This window comes from Cannabis sativa, chromosome 5 (genome assembly GCF_029168945.1).
Source record: "Cannabis sativa cultivar Pink pepper isolate KNU-18-1 chromosome 5, ASM2916894v1, whole genome shotgun sequence".
NCBI classification, from domain to species: Eukaryota; Viridiplantae; Streptophyta; class Magnoliopsida; order Rosales; family Cannabaceae; genus Cannabis; species Cannabis sativa.
Genome location: NC_083605.1, coordinates 70661597 through 70679132, shown reverse-complemented (window position 1 = coordinate 70679132; position 17536 = coordinate 70661597). Strand labels below are relative to the sequence as shown.

General features: G+C 33.3%; 1 protein-coding gene across 1 annotated transcript; it reads left to right on the top strand.

Moving 5' to 3' along the window:
* The first annotated feature begins 862 nt into the window (after positions 1-862).
* LOC133038004 (expansin-like B1) lies at positions 863-2313 on the top strand. The gene is made up of 3 exons (XM_061115908.1): positions 863-1111; positions 1219-1328; positions 1505-2313. Exons 1-3 carry the CDS (start codon positions 976-978, stop codon positions 2042-2044), a joined length of 786 nt encoding a protein of 261 aa, XP_060971891.1. The 5' UTR covers positions 863-975; the 3' UTR covers positions 2045-2313.
* Positions 2314-17536: the final 15223 nt, after the last annotated feature.

The following is a 17536-nucleotide window of genomic DNA, read 5'->3' as shown; positions in this document are numbered from 1 at the left end:
AATAATGTTTATTGGTTTATATATAAAACCTTATACCAGTGGTACCTTATCCTATTCTACCACACTACGTACGACTTCAAACTAGAATTCATTTTAATTAGGGCATTGCTATTAGGCACCAGTAGTGTCTAGCACTTTCTCAACATGTCGTGTTATAATTGGCTAGCGATACTTTCTAAAAGCTACTATATTAAATTATATGGGACTCGATACTTACCAATAGCGATATTGATACATAATGATACCCTTTAGCATTTCTCTTTTAATTAAAACAACGAAATGACCTTATAATAAGGTTTTATAATCAATCAATGTACGTAGTAATAATTAAGGTTTGAATTGTTGTATTTTATAACAATTAACGGGACACATCGATTCCCATCCCCATCTACTAATTTATTTGTTTTTCCAATATCTTCTTGTATTAGAATCCTACGTACGTGACAATTAAATAACAATATTATTGTGGGAAAAGCAAGAGAGAGAGGGCAAAGGTATTGGGCTGCACAAAAGTCAAATGTTCTTCTAGCTAATAGTGTATTGCTATTCTTTAAAAATTATTACATTAAATTATTTATCTTACACTTAAAAAGGTTAAAAGGTAGTTAGACAAGTAGCATTTTAGTAATTCTCTTAATAATATAATATTTCTAATTATGATATATATACGTAAAAGTCAAAGAAGTCAACAAAGTTCACCTATACACATATATAATGGCCCGTGGATTTCATATTAAACCATCATATATTAATTTATATCTATTCCCTTGGATTGGAATGGTCTAATTCAGAATTAATTAGCTACGTACCCACCTCATGAAATATCCATATGGACACTATAAATACATGACATACCTTCTTTTCTTTGCTAGAACACCAATTAATAACACTTCCTTTCATAATCATTTGTGTTTATCTCTCTCAACCATATATATCTTTTTTATATATTTTTCTGTGTCCAAAGTAAAAAAGAAAATGGAGTTTAATAAGCATGAGAAACAACTATATACTGTAGTTGGTTTTCTGGTGCTCTTTCCTGTATTATGTGCATCAACGTTTACAGCCTCAAGAGCCACCTATTATGGCACCCCGGATGGCTATGGAACTCCAAGTATGTATATTATATATAGTCATATTGTAACACATGTATATGTATTTTTATTACCTATGTATATAATAACATATAGTAATGATTCTTCTGTATCTTTAATTTATTAGGTGGAGCTTGTGGATTTGGCGAATATGGAAGGACTGTCAATAATGGCTATGTATCAGCTGTTTCTAGGGCACTCTACAAGGATGGTGCTGGTTGTGGTGCATGTTATCAGGTGAATATTGTATCTGTTTCATATATAGTTGGTATTTGGTATAATATCATATATAACATAATTTAATATAATATATATAACATCAAAGTGACTCGGTCAACAAATAATAATTTATATATGTGTAGTCAAATATTAATACACACAATAATTTATTAATAAGTAGGTTAACATTTCAGGTTAGGTGCAAGAACCCTCATCTTTGTACCTATGATGGGGTGAATATAGTAGTGACTGACTACGGGGAAGGAGATAGAACTGACTTCATTCTTAGCCCAAGAGCTTTCTCAAAGCTAGCTCTTCCAAAGGCAGATAAAAAGTTGATGAGTTATGGTGTTGTTGAAGTTGAATACAAAAGGATCTCTTGCAATTATTACCCAACTCATCATATTAATAATAGTGTCATCACCTACAAGATCAGTGAACATAGCAATTATCCATACTATTTGGCTTTAACCATTTTACATGTAAGCGGCAAAAACGACATCACAGCAGTTGAACTGTGGCAAAAGGAGACAAACCAATGGAAGGCCATGCGTAGAGTGTATGGAGCAGTTTGGGACATGGCAAATCCACCAAGGGGACCCATCACATTGAGGTTTCAAGCTACAACTAATTTAGGGTACACTTATTGGGTTTACTCTACCAATGCCATACCCAAACTTTGGAAGGCCGGGGCTGCTTATCAAGCCAAAGTTAAGCTCATTATCGCTAAATAAAATTAATATCCATACAAGAATTAATTGCTTATTAGATTGATGTATCTCTTCACTACGTACGTACTAATTAAGTTTTAGTTAATATATAGATGTGTAGAGAATAAGTAATTGTGAAATTTGTGTGTTTCGTTTACGTATGTTTTATTATTAGATGTTGTTTTCCTTTTCAATGCTTTAAAAGATAATAATGGGTCCATTGGACTTTGTACGTACTTTAATTGGAATAATAGAGATTGCATCATCAATAAAGCTTGTGTATTTTGTTATTATATTATATAAGTTTTTGGTATCATTATTATATAGCATTACTATTAGCTATATCCTTGATCTAGCGAGTAATGCCTTCTTATGAAAAAGTGTTGAAGTTTATAATGTTAAATGTCACCAAGTTTGTCAAAGCAAAAATTATGATAATCATGTCTTTAGGGATGTTGGGAATTGGAATATGGTTTCGAAATTATTGGGTAAAGTGAGTGCATCAAGTGTATATTTAATAGTATAATTAGTTTAATTAGGAAGTTCCTCCTTTAAATTCTATTTCCTATATTGGAGGAAGTTAGTGGAGGTAAAAAAACGTATACATTTAAACTTTTTTTCTCTAAATCTGAGTTTCTAGCAGTGGACTATAAAATTGTTGAGGTTATTAACAAGAAAATAAATGCATTGGAAAGGCTATAGACCAAAGAAAGGCTATTTCGATTTGGTGTTTTACGAGATAATAATAGACATTATTTTAGTTTTCTAATTAAACAATTAATCCTAAAAAAAAATATTGAACCGATCAATTTTTTTTAATCTCCCTATTACAATTAATCAAGGTGGAGCGGTGTTAGTATAGATATCACTTAACGACTTTTTTGTTAAATCTGTTTTCAAAGTTGTTATTCTGTTTGTTGTAGTTTCTTGCTTTTGTACAATAACTGGGATATAAATAAAGCCTTTTCTCAGTTAGTTCAGTTGGTTCTTTAACGCCTCTGTTCTAGCTTGAGATTGATTTCAGATACTCTCTGTTTCATCTCCTTTCTCTTTGTTACATGGTATCAGATTGCCTCTGACTTGCGTCAATGGAGTCCTCCTCAGTTGATCCCACCACCAACTCGGCTTCTACTACTCCGTCTGCCCCTCGGGCATCTACGATTCCGTCTGCCCCTTCACCATCAACGATTCCTTCTAGGAATCCTTTTTCGCATTCTCTTTCTTCTTCCCTCACGATCAAATTGGATCGTCTCAACTTCTTGGCTTGGAAATCACAGGTGGTGCCCACTGTGATAGGCCATGATCTAGATGAAATTTTGTTCTCTGGAGTTCCCCCTCCCTCCACCCTGGTTAATGGAAATCCTAATCCATTGTTTCCTCAATGGCGAAAGAAAGATCAATTACTGCTCTCTTGGCTTCGCTCATCTATGTCCGAAGGTGTGCTTGCCTCTGTTGCAAATTTCTCCTCTTCTTACAAGGTGTGGCAGGCTCTCGAGCAACGCTTCAACAGCCAATCTCGTGCCAGGCTTCTCCAACTAAAGAATCAATTCTCTACGATCCGCAAAGGTAATCTCTCGATTTCGAATTATGCTGACAAAGTTCAGAATCTTGCAGATTCTTTAGCTGTTGCTGGTTCTACCGTAAATGATCAAGACATCATTTTGCAAATCTTGAATGGATTGGGACCGGAATATGATTCCGTGGTGTCCGGCATCACTGCGAGAAGTGATCTTCTCTCTATCGAAGAGGTTCATGCTCTCCTACTCTCTCATGAAAGCAGGTTGGAAAATCACAGTGTTGTTTCTGAAATTGCCATGAAAATGCAAGCCAATTTGACGTATGGAAACCCAAGATCTAATGCCTATCGCCCACCTCAAGGCAACAGAACCGTGGGTCGTGGATATCCCAAACCTGGCAATCCAGCTACACGGCCTCAATGTCAAGTGTGTCTTCGGTTCGGCCATACAGCACCAACATGTCATTATCGATTCGATAAAACATGGGTTACTCCCAAACCAGACACCGTTCCCCCCCGTGCCTTTGTTGCTGAACAAGAATGGGACTATGATCCTCAAGTTTTCTCGACTTCGTTTGTCCCAGATTTTGGAGATGATGATGGCTGGTTTGTGGACACAGGGGCCACGCATCACATCACCAACAATCCTCAGCATCTTGAAACCTCCACCAGTTATCATGGTTCTGAGTCTGTAGCTGTTGGAGATGGTAAGAAGATGGTCATCTCTCACATTGGTACCACTTCTCTACCTTCTTCTTCTAATTCTCCTATAAAATTACATTCTGTTCTTCAAGTACCTGCTATCACCAAAAACTTAGTTAGTGTGTCTCAACTAACCAATGATAATAATGTTTTCCTTGAATTTCATAAAACTTGTTGTTTTGTCAAGGACAAGCAAACGGGGAAGGTCCTTCTCAAAGGGAAACTTAAAAACAAGTTGTACCAGTTAGGAGACACAACTCCAAGCCTCAGCTCCCAAGAACCATCTCACTGTCATCTTACCTCTGTTGAGTCTGATTGTTGTCTTTTGAATTCATGTCAATGTAATACTTTGCCATCTTTCTCTTGTAATGAACTTGAGATTAATAAAATGGATAACTACTCATTTGATTCCTATCCCTCTGTCTTTCATACTTTTAAATAAAATGACATAAATTCTTGGCACTTAAAACTTGGTCATCCTAATCCTACTGTTTTGTCTAAAATCTTGCCTTTGGTTCCTCACACAGGAACTCTAAACCAGCTGCAATTTTGCACAGCATGTCAATTAGGAAAGAACCACAAACAACCCTTTCCTTTATCCCTTAGCCGTGCCTCTCAGCCACTAGAGATCATTCATACTGATCTCTGGGGGCCCTCTCATATTACAGCAAAGGATGGTTATAGATATTATGTCCATTTTCTTGATGACTATAGCAGGTACACATGGATTTTTCCTTTGGTACAGAAAAACCATGCTTTTGACACCTTTATTAAGTTCAAAAGCATGGTTGAGAAGCAATTTAATTTGCCCATCAAGAATGTTCAGGCAGATTGGGGGGGGGGGGAGTATAGGACGTTTGCTCGGTTTTTGAGTGATCAAGGGATTCTTTTCACTCATTCATGTCCTCATACTCATGAACAGAATGGCCGTGCTGAGAGAAAGCACAGGCATATTACTGAAACAGGTTTAACCATTCTTGCACAATCGGGTTTAGACTTCACTTATTGGTGGTTTGCATTTCAGTGTGCTGTTTATACTATCAACAGGTTGCCTACACCTGTTCTTGGTCATAAATCTCCTATTGAATGTTTGTTTGGCAATGTTCCTGATTACACTATATTGAAACCGTTTGGTTGTGCCTGTTTTCCATACTTACGACCCTACAATCATCACAAAATGGAGTATAAATCTCAACAATGCATCTTCTTGGGCTACTCCAACAATCATAAGGGATACTTATGTGAAAATAGAGATGGGCGACTCTTTATAGCTAGACATGTGGTGTTTGATGAAGCTTGCTTCCCTGCTCACTCTTCAGCCACTCACACTCAGGTATCAACATCTCACTCTACTATACCTCCTACAGCAGTGTTTTCATTTCCAATTACTAATCAAAATTTTATACCTGCTATGCCTGCTTCTGCAACTACTGCTAAGCCGTCTGCCGCACCACACACAGCAGCTGTGCCAAACGCTGCCCCACTGCCTACTGAACAAAATATCTCCAGCAGCCATATTCAAGAGGCACCAGCTCCCATTACTGATGTTTCTGCAGCAGATGCCCATTCACACCAACAACATGTTGTTTCCAGTGTACCCATTCCTAGTGCAAACGAATCACATGCTACCCAACAAAATGTTCTAAATCCTCACATCTCTCCATCCATCTGTCCTACACCAAATGACACTGATGATCATTCTGTCGGTCACACTGAGACCAACCATAACACATCATCTGTTGCTACTATTCCTGCCCCTACACGCACACATCCTATGACTACAAGATCTCAAAATGGTATTGTCAAACCCAAATCATATCTTGCCACCAAGCACCCTTTACCCGAATCCCTACTTCCAAGTGAGCCTAAATCTCTCAAAGCAGCCCTAAGAGATCCAAAATGGTTAGCCTCCATGAACTCTGAAATTGGTTCTCTCAAAAAAGCTGGTACTTGGCACTTGGTTCCATTTCGAGAGGGTATGCATGTGATTGGAAATAAGTGGGTACACCGTGTTAAACTCAATGTAGATGGCTCGCTGGACAGATATAAATCGAGGTTGGTTGCCAAGGGATATCTCCAAACACCAGGTATCGATTTTGAAGAAACGTTTAGCCCGGTTGTCAAGCCTGCAACAGTTCGGGTTGTTCTATCAATAGCTGTCTCAAATAATTGGCTTGTGCAACAGTTAGATGTCAGCAATGCGTTTCTAAATGGTGAGTTAGAAGAAACAGTTTATATGTCCCAACCTCAAGGCTTTGAGGATGAAAGTGTTGGGTTTTATGCCCTAAATAAAACTCATTTCATATAATCAGATTTACTTATTAATAAAGATCAGAAATAACATTTTATGTTGCATGGTTCACATGATTTATTTCATGATTATATGTATATAATGTATGAATTCTTTTTAAGTCCAGAACATATGAGTTGGTTAAAGATTATAGTGTTGTCAGCACAGTAGAATATAATCTTTATTGTATGTTCAAAAGTTGATTCCCTGATTTGTCAGAACACTGGATTTAGACTGACATGGTATAATCAGCGATAGGTATTCTTACACCTTGGAAAAGTGTTATGTCCTTTCCAGGACATTGGCAAAGTTTACCAGTATCGGATGTATGGAGTATACATCGGAAGGGACCGATATTGAACTTTGATTAGATATGTTAAAATTTACCGTAATATCTATTCAATTCAATATCACCTGTTGATCCTAGATCACATGATCGTAATCCTGATATGGTTAGGCTCAATTTCAAGAGTGTTACTCGTGTTCTTTGATTTGTTAGTTAAGCCTAGTTTTGTATCAGGGTGATACGTACATTTTGGGAACACGGTAGTGCAATTGAGTGGGAGCGCTAACATAAATATGGAATCTATAGCTTCTATTTGGCAAATAGAAGTAAAGGATGATTTCCTTCGAGCTTAACCAAACGAAGATAAATGGTGGAGATCTCATTTCACTTAGGTGAAATATCATTTATACAGGGTTAAGTGTTTTAAGGATAAAATACATTGTAGGGTGTTACGGTAATTTAATCCCTGTACAGTGTAAATCATCTATATAGAGGATCATTGATCACATTAGGGTTATAACAATGGATAACTAATGACGTGTCTATATCGTGGAACATATAGAGCGTTTCTATATGACTGAGAGTGTAATTCCAAGTTCTAAGTGTGGATTCAATGAGGAATTAATAAGTTAGGGAATTTACTTGGTAAATTCGGTTCGACTTATTGGAAGCTCGGTTATATAGACCCATGGTCCCCATACTAGTTGAGGCCATACTGCTTGTAAGACTGAGTTAATTGATTTTAATTAATCAATTATAATTCTAAAAGTTAGACTATGTCTACTTTATGAATTTTCACTAAGCAAGGGTAAAACAGTAAATAGAGAGTTTAAAGGGTATATTTATTAATTGGGAAACTTTGATTAGTTTTTATTAATAAATAAAATAAATGACAATATATTATTTAATAATTATTTATAGTTATTAAATAATTAGATTTGACATTTATAAAGTTGAAAGAGAGAATTGGCAATTTTGAGAAAATGGGAAACTAGAAATGATGAAATAGGAAAGTTGGAAAAGTGGAATGATTTGTATTTCCTCAACACATGGCCGGCCACCTTTACCCCTATTTTTCATTTTATTTTTCAATTTTTTAAATGCCAAATAATTCAACTTTAACCCTATGTGGTATTCTATAAATAGAAGGTAAAGGCTTCAGGTTTGAGACACACACTTTACAGTTTATTCTCTCAAACACTATGAAACCGCCACTCTCTCTCTTTCTTTCTTTCTTCTCTATTTTTTGAATTCCCTTGAGTGAATGAGTAGTGCCCACACACATCAAGTGGTATCTCAATCATAGTATGGAAGACTATGGAATTTCTGCATCAAAGAAGGAGAAAAGAAGATCCAGGTTCAGATCTTGGTGATGCTCTGCTACAGAAAGGAATCAAGGGCTAGAGATCTGAACGGAAGGAGTCATATTATTCCGCTGCACCCACTGTAAGGTTTTCTAACTTTATATGTGTTTATTTTCATTGTTTTAGAATTCATATTAGGTTGTTAATCCAACATACTTGTTAGTAAATCTAGATCCTGGTAAAATAATTTCCAACAACTAGCACCAGAGCCATGGTAATGATTTACTTTCATGTAATATGAATTAAAACGATGATTGCATGTTTCTGTGTTGATTTGGATGGTTTCATGTTGGTTTATGTGTTAGTTGATGAATGTATATGTTGTACAGTTTCGTTTTCCATGAAAAATATTTTTTCAATTTTTGAAAATATTTTATTTAGATTCCTTGTGAAAAATTAAGCAATTTTATTTTTTACGGAACTCGATTCCGATAAAAATTGAGAAAGTTATGAATTTTGGAAAATAGGGATTTCGGGTATGCAGGGTGCTCAATCGCACGTCCGAGTGCACCCTGCCAGCGCCCGTAAGCCTCGCCCGTGTCTCCCCTGCATGCGCCGAGGTTACCCGCCCATGCACCCTGCATGTGCCGAGGTTTCTCGGCTGGGTGCCCATGCTGCGCGCGCGTAGGAGGCTGCGTGCAGCCTTCCTGGGCTGCACGTGCAGCCTCCTGGGCAGTTTCCCAAAAAGTTGCGATTTTTGGGATTTTTCCCCAAAAATCCAATTTTTTCATGGGATTGTTTCCCAAAATTCATTTTTCCAATTTTAAATATTTCTAAATTGAAATGTTTCCAATTTTAAATATTTTCAATTTGGAATTTTTCCAATTTTTAAATATTTCTATTTTGGAATGTTTCCAATTTTAAATATTTCCTATTATGGTCAGATTTAAAAATTTGTTAAGTTCTTTAATATTTATTTATTATTTAATTATAAGATTAGATATTTTGATATTTAAGACATTTTAAATTAAAAGATAACTTTGTCTTTTTATTTAAAATATTATATTAAAATTATCTTATATGACAAATTAAATAATTAATAAATTTGAAATTAACATAGATATTTTTATAGATATACTTACCATAATGTTTTTTAAATTCAAAAAATTGTTATTTTGTTAAATATTTAATTATTTATAAATTATAAGTATAAAAATGATATTTTTTCTATATATATCATGTTTTCCTTATTAGAAATTTATAAATCATATCTTAAATATTTAAATAACATAGATTTTTTTGTAGAGATTTGAATATTGCTTAATTTGAGATATTTTGACATATAATTATGGTAATTACTATTTATTTATTATTTTATTTCTAAAATAATAATTATCTAACCAAATCTATTTTAAAATTGGTTTATTTTATTAAATTATAAGATCTGAAAGTGATATTGAAGATTCTTTCCTTTCAAATCATATCTTATTAGATATTTAATTTATTTGATTCAAATAAACCTAGATATTTTAAAATTAGTTTCCTTTATTTGGTTAGTTTAAGAATAATAATTTAATTATATTAATATCTTATTTTCACATCTGTTACATGGACAATGTTTGTTTATTAATATTGTTTATTCAAAACTTTTTAACAAACCTATTATTTATCTGATCTAAATTGCTATGATTAACTTGTTGACAGATCATGATCCAATGATCTGATTTTAATCATAGTCCAATTGACGATAGATCTTATAAATAATTTGTAACAGGTAAATTTTGTACTTCTTTCATCTGTGTAAACCTAGAAACATGATAGGGTCCATCCAAATCATTTGACCTGTGTGAGCCTATATGTTTGCTTTTGGGCTTAGATACATATAGGGAGCCCATTTAAGTTTTTACTAAGTAAATGGACTAGGTTGCTAAAATAAATTTTGACATAAGGAAATTTATTTAGGCCCAATTAGATTTGGGCTTATTCAATGAATAACAATTGTTTATTTTAAGGTTAAATTCCTCTCTTTTGGGCCTTGTGTGAGAGTTGGGGGCCATAGAAGTGGGTACGACATACTAAACCCAGCTCTCCCTCACATGAACTACCTCAATTGTGAAGGCCCATTTGCCTTATTTAAATAAGGTTAATTATATTAGTCTAACCTAATTAAAATTGAATTAGCAACATAATTAACTTTTAAAATATATGAAATTTATTTTTCATTGTAATATTTTAAAGTTAATTTTAGAAAAATACTTAGTCAATGATATATTCTAGATAGTCATTTCTAGTACTAGTTATTATTTCTAATATTAAATAGGAAAATATCATTGATTGTGAAATTAATTGTCTCATAATTAATTTTGGTACAATCTAAGTTTAGAATATTTTCCTAGTATTAAACTAGAATTAATAATTAAGTTTCCTCTTTACTTAATTATTTATTTCTTGAATTTAATACATTTAATTAAATTGAAAATTTCAATATCTAAGTTGATTTTCATCATGATACTTTAATATTGTTATTTTCATGTTATTTAATTAAAGTTGAAAATTATTTTAAGTTTGGAATCTTATTTCAGAATAACTTAAGTTTGAATAATTTTCAGAATATATTTTATTTTATTTTATTAATCATTTCCCAAAATTTCGAAATTACATTTCTTTAATGTAGAAATTTCGAATTTTATTTGAAAAATAAATTAAAGTTGAAAATTATTTATTTAATTTTGGACCAACTTAAATCAATGACTTTTTCATTTAATGGTTAATTAAAATAAATGAACTAAAATATATTATAATTAGAAATTGGATTAATTAGTCCATGAAAGTCTAGATAGATATTATCTGTTTTGCTTGAAGTATTTTTCTAGTGTATTTAATTAAATAGAAAATTAATATTTAAGTTGATTTTTTAATCATGATACTTAAATATTTGAAATTTTTCTTAGATATTTAATTAAATAAGGAAATTATTTTTTTGTTGAAAATTAATTTTTATTAATTTTGGGCCAATATAAAATTAGAGTAATTTTCCAGGATTTATTTTTATTTTATTTTAAAGCATTTTCGAAAATGCAATATATATTTATAGAAAATTAAATTTGAGTTGTAAATTAATTTAAATTAATTTTGAAACAACTTAAATTGAATAATTTTCTAAATATTTATGGAAATTATTACTAAGATGGAAATAATTCACGTTATTTTCTTATCCATCTAAGTATAATTTATAAATATTACATTAAAATTTATATTTAGAATATTTAATTCTAAATTGGAAATTTTAATTAAATAAATATATATTTAAAATAAATAGATTAAAATAAATATTAGAAGAAAATACAACCCTTCATTAAATAATGAGCTTTATTACTATAAGGATATTCGATCTCCATTGTTGGTTTTACATAGCTATTGTTTTAGTGAGTAATCCTCCCTAATGGAGGAACGTTCATTAGCAAGTTAGCACCGTTTAATCTCGAAAGATAAGTAATCTTGTAAGTTTTTTTATATAGTTTATGACCACCCTAATGGTGGCGACTGTATAAGACTTGCAAGAATATGAAACAATGGTGGAAGCTCATGTTAGGCTAAAATTAGTCTAAGTTTCGGGTCGTATTTTCAGTTAGTTTTCACTCTTTGTTTCTAGTTTTAGGGCTATTTTACGCTTGATTCTTTTGTTTCAGGTCCTTGGGTGTTTAAAGAAAGTATGTACAAGAATTGAGGAAAAGTGGTGAAAGAATCGAGAAGAAAAACCAAAGTTTGTGTCGCTGCCTGTTCCGCCGCGACGGAACATGCCGCCGCGACCGGGAACATGCGCCGCGGCCGGGAACATGCCGCCGCGACGGGGCTGCCAGTCGCGACGGGGACCCCAGTGACGGGATTTTTGGGCAGTTTCGTAATTTCACGAATTTTAAAGATGAGAATTGGTTTAAATAGTGAGGGTTCGTGAAAATTAGGGATTACTCAGAATTGGAACCCTAGAAACAAAGGAGGAGGCTAGAAGAGCGGCTTGTGGCGACCCGGATCAATTGCTTCAACTAGTTCTTTCTCTTCTCTTTAATTTTTCTATGTTCTTTTCTATTTCAATGTTAATTATGGATTTGATTATGGATGTTTTGAACTAAACTCCTATTTAGGGAGAATGATGAATGTTGTTTAAGTTTTTCCTAGTTAATGATTAATTGCCATTCCTCCATCTTGATTGTGAACACTATTCATATTTGTGTTTAATTTCCATGTGCAAGATTGATCACCTTTTACATGTTTTATGATCTCAATTCAAAATCTGAAAAGTGAGAATTGAGAATGCTAAAATTGGATAGTCTAGGTTTTGATGTGAAACGAAAGTATTTACATAGCCTTTGTGACATTTAGATTATTGCTTAATGCTGATTTCATGTTGGTTTAATTAAGAGATTAATTAGAGAGCATGAGATTTAGAACCTAGAAGATCTGAAAAGAGCTAGGTTAATTCATAATCTGTCATTCACTTCAAGAGAAGGATAGCATTTAAACATTAACATTGGTAACTTAACAACAGGATTCGTCTCCCTATTTCCTTATCTTGATTAATCTTCCTTTTGTTAGTTTTAATTTTTTGAATTATTTTATTTAATTCATAAAAAGTATTCTTTCACCAGATAGAATCAATAGTATAATTTAGTAGTAATTAGTCCAATTCCCTGTGGTTCGACCTCACCTGTGTGAGTGTACTACCTGATTGCGTATACTTGCGTAGTGATTATAAATTTAACAACAAGTTTTTGGCGCCGTTGCCGGGGAATTGTTTAAAGATTAATATTACATAAAATTATACTAACTTCTACTTTGGTTAATTCTTTTGCTTATTTCCAATTTGTTTCTTTTAGATTAAAGTTTGTAATATTATTAAAAAATTAATTTTTTTTTCTAATTTGGTTTTTCTTTTTAGTTTTAGTATTAATTTTGTTGTTTCAATTTTTTTTTTTTAATCTTTTTAGTACTAATTTAGTTTTATTTATTTATTTATTTATTTATTTTACTAATGTTTTACTTATGAGTTTGAACTGCAAGATAAATCCAGATGCTATATCTTGATGATTTTGTCCAACAACACAATGAACCATTCTATTCTACTTGGAGTAGATTTAAAGAGCTTGGAGAGAGATGTTATCCCACTTTCTCAAGTGGATGTTTTACATGGCTCTTGTATAATGGACTTAACGATGAAACAAGAAGCTGGGTTGATTATGGAGCAGAGGCAACGGGAGTGCCTTTATTAATGAGAGGCTATGACGTAATAAATCTGTTGAATGATATGGCAGATTTTGATTACGATTGGCATTGGAATCCATCACTTCAGGGTTGGAGTCACCAATACCCACCTTATTGCCCAAATTCATCCCAACAAACAGAAAAAGAGGAGCAACTACTATCACTTCTACAATCACTTCCAGGAGAGATTAATCGCTTAACTGACATGGTGAGATCTTTATGTGATAATTCAATGACTCATGATTCAGAATGTAATAACTCCAATGATGAAAGTTATGAGAGTTGTTGGTACAATGAAGAAGGGTCATTATTTGAATACAAGGAAGATAATGAGCCTACAGTTGAAGATCAAGATCCTTGTGAAAAGGAAATCATTGAATATGAAATCATAAGTGAGGGTATGGATAGCCAAGTGAAGAGTGAGCAACAAGAAGAAGAGTTGTTAGATGAAAGTGTTGAAACTGTGACATTGGAGGATGAGGAAGAACATGACATCATTGATTCAACTGCATCAATGATATTGACAAACAAACCACCAATGGATCCATATATTTCATCAACACCATATTATATCCTCTACGAGCTTCGAAAGGCTTCTCCCCAAGCTCAGCATCGAAAGTCTTGTGTTGTTGGTGTGGTTTTTGGTTCAAACTCATTACATGCCAAGCTTGAGGGCATTTTTAAAAACAACTTTCAAGTTGTCCAACATGATGCTTATTACGGGCGTCAACCGCTTGTTGATGTGGCGCTCAGGTAAGTTTCCTTTCTTTTTTTTTAATGTCACATTGGGGACAATGTCATATTTAGTTTGGGGGGAGAGACTTAAAATTTTTAAATTCTGCATTTTAATTATCTGTTTTAGTTTTTTTTTGTTTTAGTTAAGGAATGGCAATAAGCTAGAAGATAATTGTGTGCTGCTGATTAGTGTGATGTGATCTGAAATTGTAAAATAACTGTGTGCTTGATTCTGTTAACTCTTTGGATTAGTTTGGATGCTTAGAAACCTGTGTTTATCTGCAAATATTCAATCTGTGAAAATTGATATAATTGTTTTACGATGGTTTGTGGTAAGATTGACAGGATAGCTTAGAACTTGCATGTTTATTCTTTTGAGACGAAATCCTTGATAGTGTTCAATTGGAATATGACTTAGGCATTTGTTGGATAGTTTGAGCCTTTCAAGCCTACCGTAATAATGTGTATCCTTAGTTAACCTTTTGTGCCTAAACCCGTTATGTTTTTCACCCATCGATTTGAAAAATTACAACCACACTATTAATTTTTCTTCATCATGTTATCCATGATATCATAAGCTACATAATTAGTTTGGGGAGGAGAAACATTTAGTGTGAGGAAATAGTGAGAGGGAGAAAAACTTGTAAGATTGAGAAGAAAAAAAAAATTGTGTAATTCAATGTCATTGAACAATGGAATATGATGAAAAAAAACACAATAAAAAGTAAAAATATGTGTGAAAAAAAAAAAGAAAAAATTTCAGTGATGTTGAAAAATAATAGAGATATCTTCTATCAATCTTGGTAAATTCAGGGAATATTATGAGATCTTAGAAAAAGAAAACTAAGAAGCTTGTGGGTTCTGTTTGTGTGCTTATGATATCTTGAGCCAAAATTGTCTTTTGCCTATCCCTGAATATCTGAGCCATACTACCTAAAGCCTTGAAAAGACCTAATGATTCCAAAGAATACCGTCAACATTAGTGGAGAAAGGTAAGCATGCAAGCTTATGAGTTATCGGGCTGTGGAACTGTTGGAAAGAGTAAAACTTTTATAACAATGTTTCACATATGGATAAATTTTGTGGTTATACATAGTGTTATGAATTGAGCATCTAAGTTAATTGTTAGAGTTAGTAGGATCGAAATTCTAGCTTATGCAAGGAAGAAAACAGAGCATGAGTCAGCAGCGTAGTGATTATCTGACAGCGTAGTTAGTTTTTTTTTTACCTTACTCGGGGGCGAGTAAGAATCTAGTTTGGGGGAATTTGTTAGGCTAAAATTAGTCTAAGTTTCGGGTCGTATTTTCAGTTAGTTTTCACTCTTTGTTTCTAGTTTTAGGGCTATTTTACGCTTGATTCTTTTGTTTCAGGTCCTTGGGTGTTTAAAGAAAGTATGTACAAGAATTGAGGAAAAGTGGTGAAAGAATCGAGAAGAAAAACCAAAGTTTGTGTCGCTGCCTGTTCCAGTCGTGACTGGGAACATGCCAGTCGCGACTGGGAACATGCCAGTCGCGACTGGGAACATGCCAGTCGCGACGGGAACTGGCAGAGAGGATCTCGAAGTTTCAAAGTTTAACCCCGTCGCGACGGGGGCTTTGCCAGTCGCGACGGGGACCCCAGTGACGGGATTTTTGGGCAGTTTCGTAATTTCACGAATTTTAAAGATGAGAATTGGTTTAAATAGTGAGGGTTCGTGAAAATTAGGGATTATTCAGAATTGGAACCCTAGAAACAAAGGAGGAGGCTAGAAGAGCGGCTTGTGGCGACCCGGATCAATTGCTTCAACTAGTTCTTTCTCTTCTCTTTAATTTTTCTATGTTCTTTTCTATTTCAATGTTAATTATGGATTTGATTATGGATGTTTTGAACTAAACTCCTATTTAGGGAGAATGATGAATGTTGTTTAAGTTTTTCCTAGTTAATGATTAATTGCCATTCCTCCATCTTGATTGTGAACACTATTCATATTTGTGTTTAATTTCCATGTGCAAGATTGATCACCTTTTACATGTTTTATGATCTCAATTCAAAATCTGAAAAGTGAGAATTGAGAATGCTAAAATTGGATAGTCTAGGTTTTGATGTGAAACGAAAGTATTTACATAGCCTTTGTGACATTTAGATTATTGCTTAATGCTGATTTCATGTTGGTTTAATTAAGAGATTAATTAGAGAGCATGAGATTTAGAACCTAGAAGATCTGAAAAGAGCTAGGTTAATTCATAATCTGTCATTCACTTCAAGAGAAGGATAGCATTTAAACATTAACATTGGTAACTTAACAACAGGATTCGTCTCCCTATTTCCTTATCTTGATTAATCTTCCTTTTGTTAGTTTTAATTTTCTGAATTATTTTATTTAATTCATAAAAAGTATTCTTTTACCAGATAGAATCAATAGTATAATTTAGTAGTAATTAGTCCAATTCCCTGTGGTTCGACCTCACCTGTGTGAGTGTACTACCTGATTGCGTATACTTGCGTAGTGATTAGCTCATAAGATAGAATAGCCTTGACTCTCGCCTAAACGGGACAACGCGGATTCACATCTTGATCGAATAAAAGGTTGCTAGAATGTTTGACATTTTAGATGAGCTGACAACTCTATTCAATGAATGATAGCTTTGACTCTCGCCTAAACGGGACACTGATATCAGTTTGTTGAAAACCTTGGAAATTATTTAGGATTGTATGTTTTAGTATTTTCACTTGTCATTCCTACTTGCTATGTGCTTCATAATTTCTGAATTGTGTATGAATTTGTATTGAACCATGTTATTTTCTGTTATTAAATTGTAGTTTAATTTCGAATCTTCATTGTTGGTCTAACTTAGCTTGTTTTTCTAATGAGATAAATCCCTAATGGATTTTCACCATTAGACTAACATAATAGTGTTAGATCTCGAAAGATAAATATTGTATATGCAACATCTAGTTGTTCATCAATTGATGACATCTTAGACTAGTGTTTTACAATATGAAACAAGAAGATTGTATAAATAAGATTACTTTGACTCTCGCTAATCGGAGCATCGTTGGATTCTTATTTAAAACGAAATTATCCTAATTCCTCTTAGCTTATTCATTTCGAATTAGCTTAATGACATATCATTGGATGAATGGTCTATAAATCATATAAAGTCTTATTTTCTCTTAAGAAATTAGATGACGCATATGATTATATTCCCGAAATTATATCCCAAAATGATATAAATCCCCAATCTTAGATATCTCCTACTTGTATAGGCAAATCATAGAGTTAGATTAGTAGTGGTGGTCCAAGAAAGAATTATTAATTATACAGTTACACTTTCACAAGTGTTTCATAACCATTTTCTTTCAATGGATTCAAACTGTATGAGTTTAGTATTCTGTGACCAGAATCCACTTGCACTATTCTAAGAACTCTTTGATGTAACTAAAG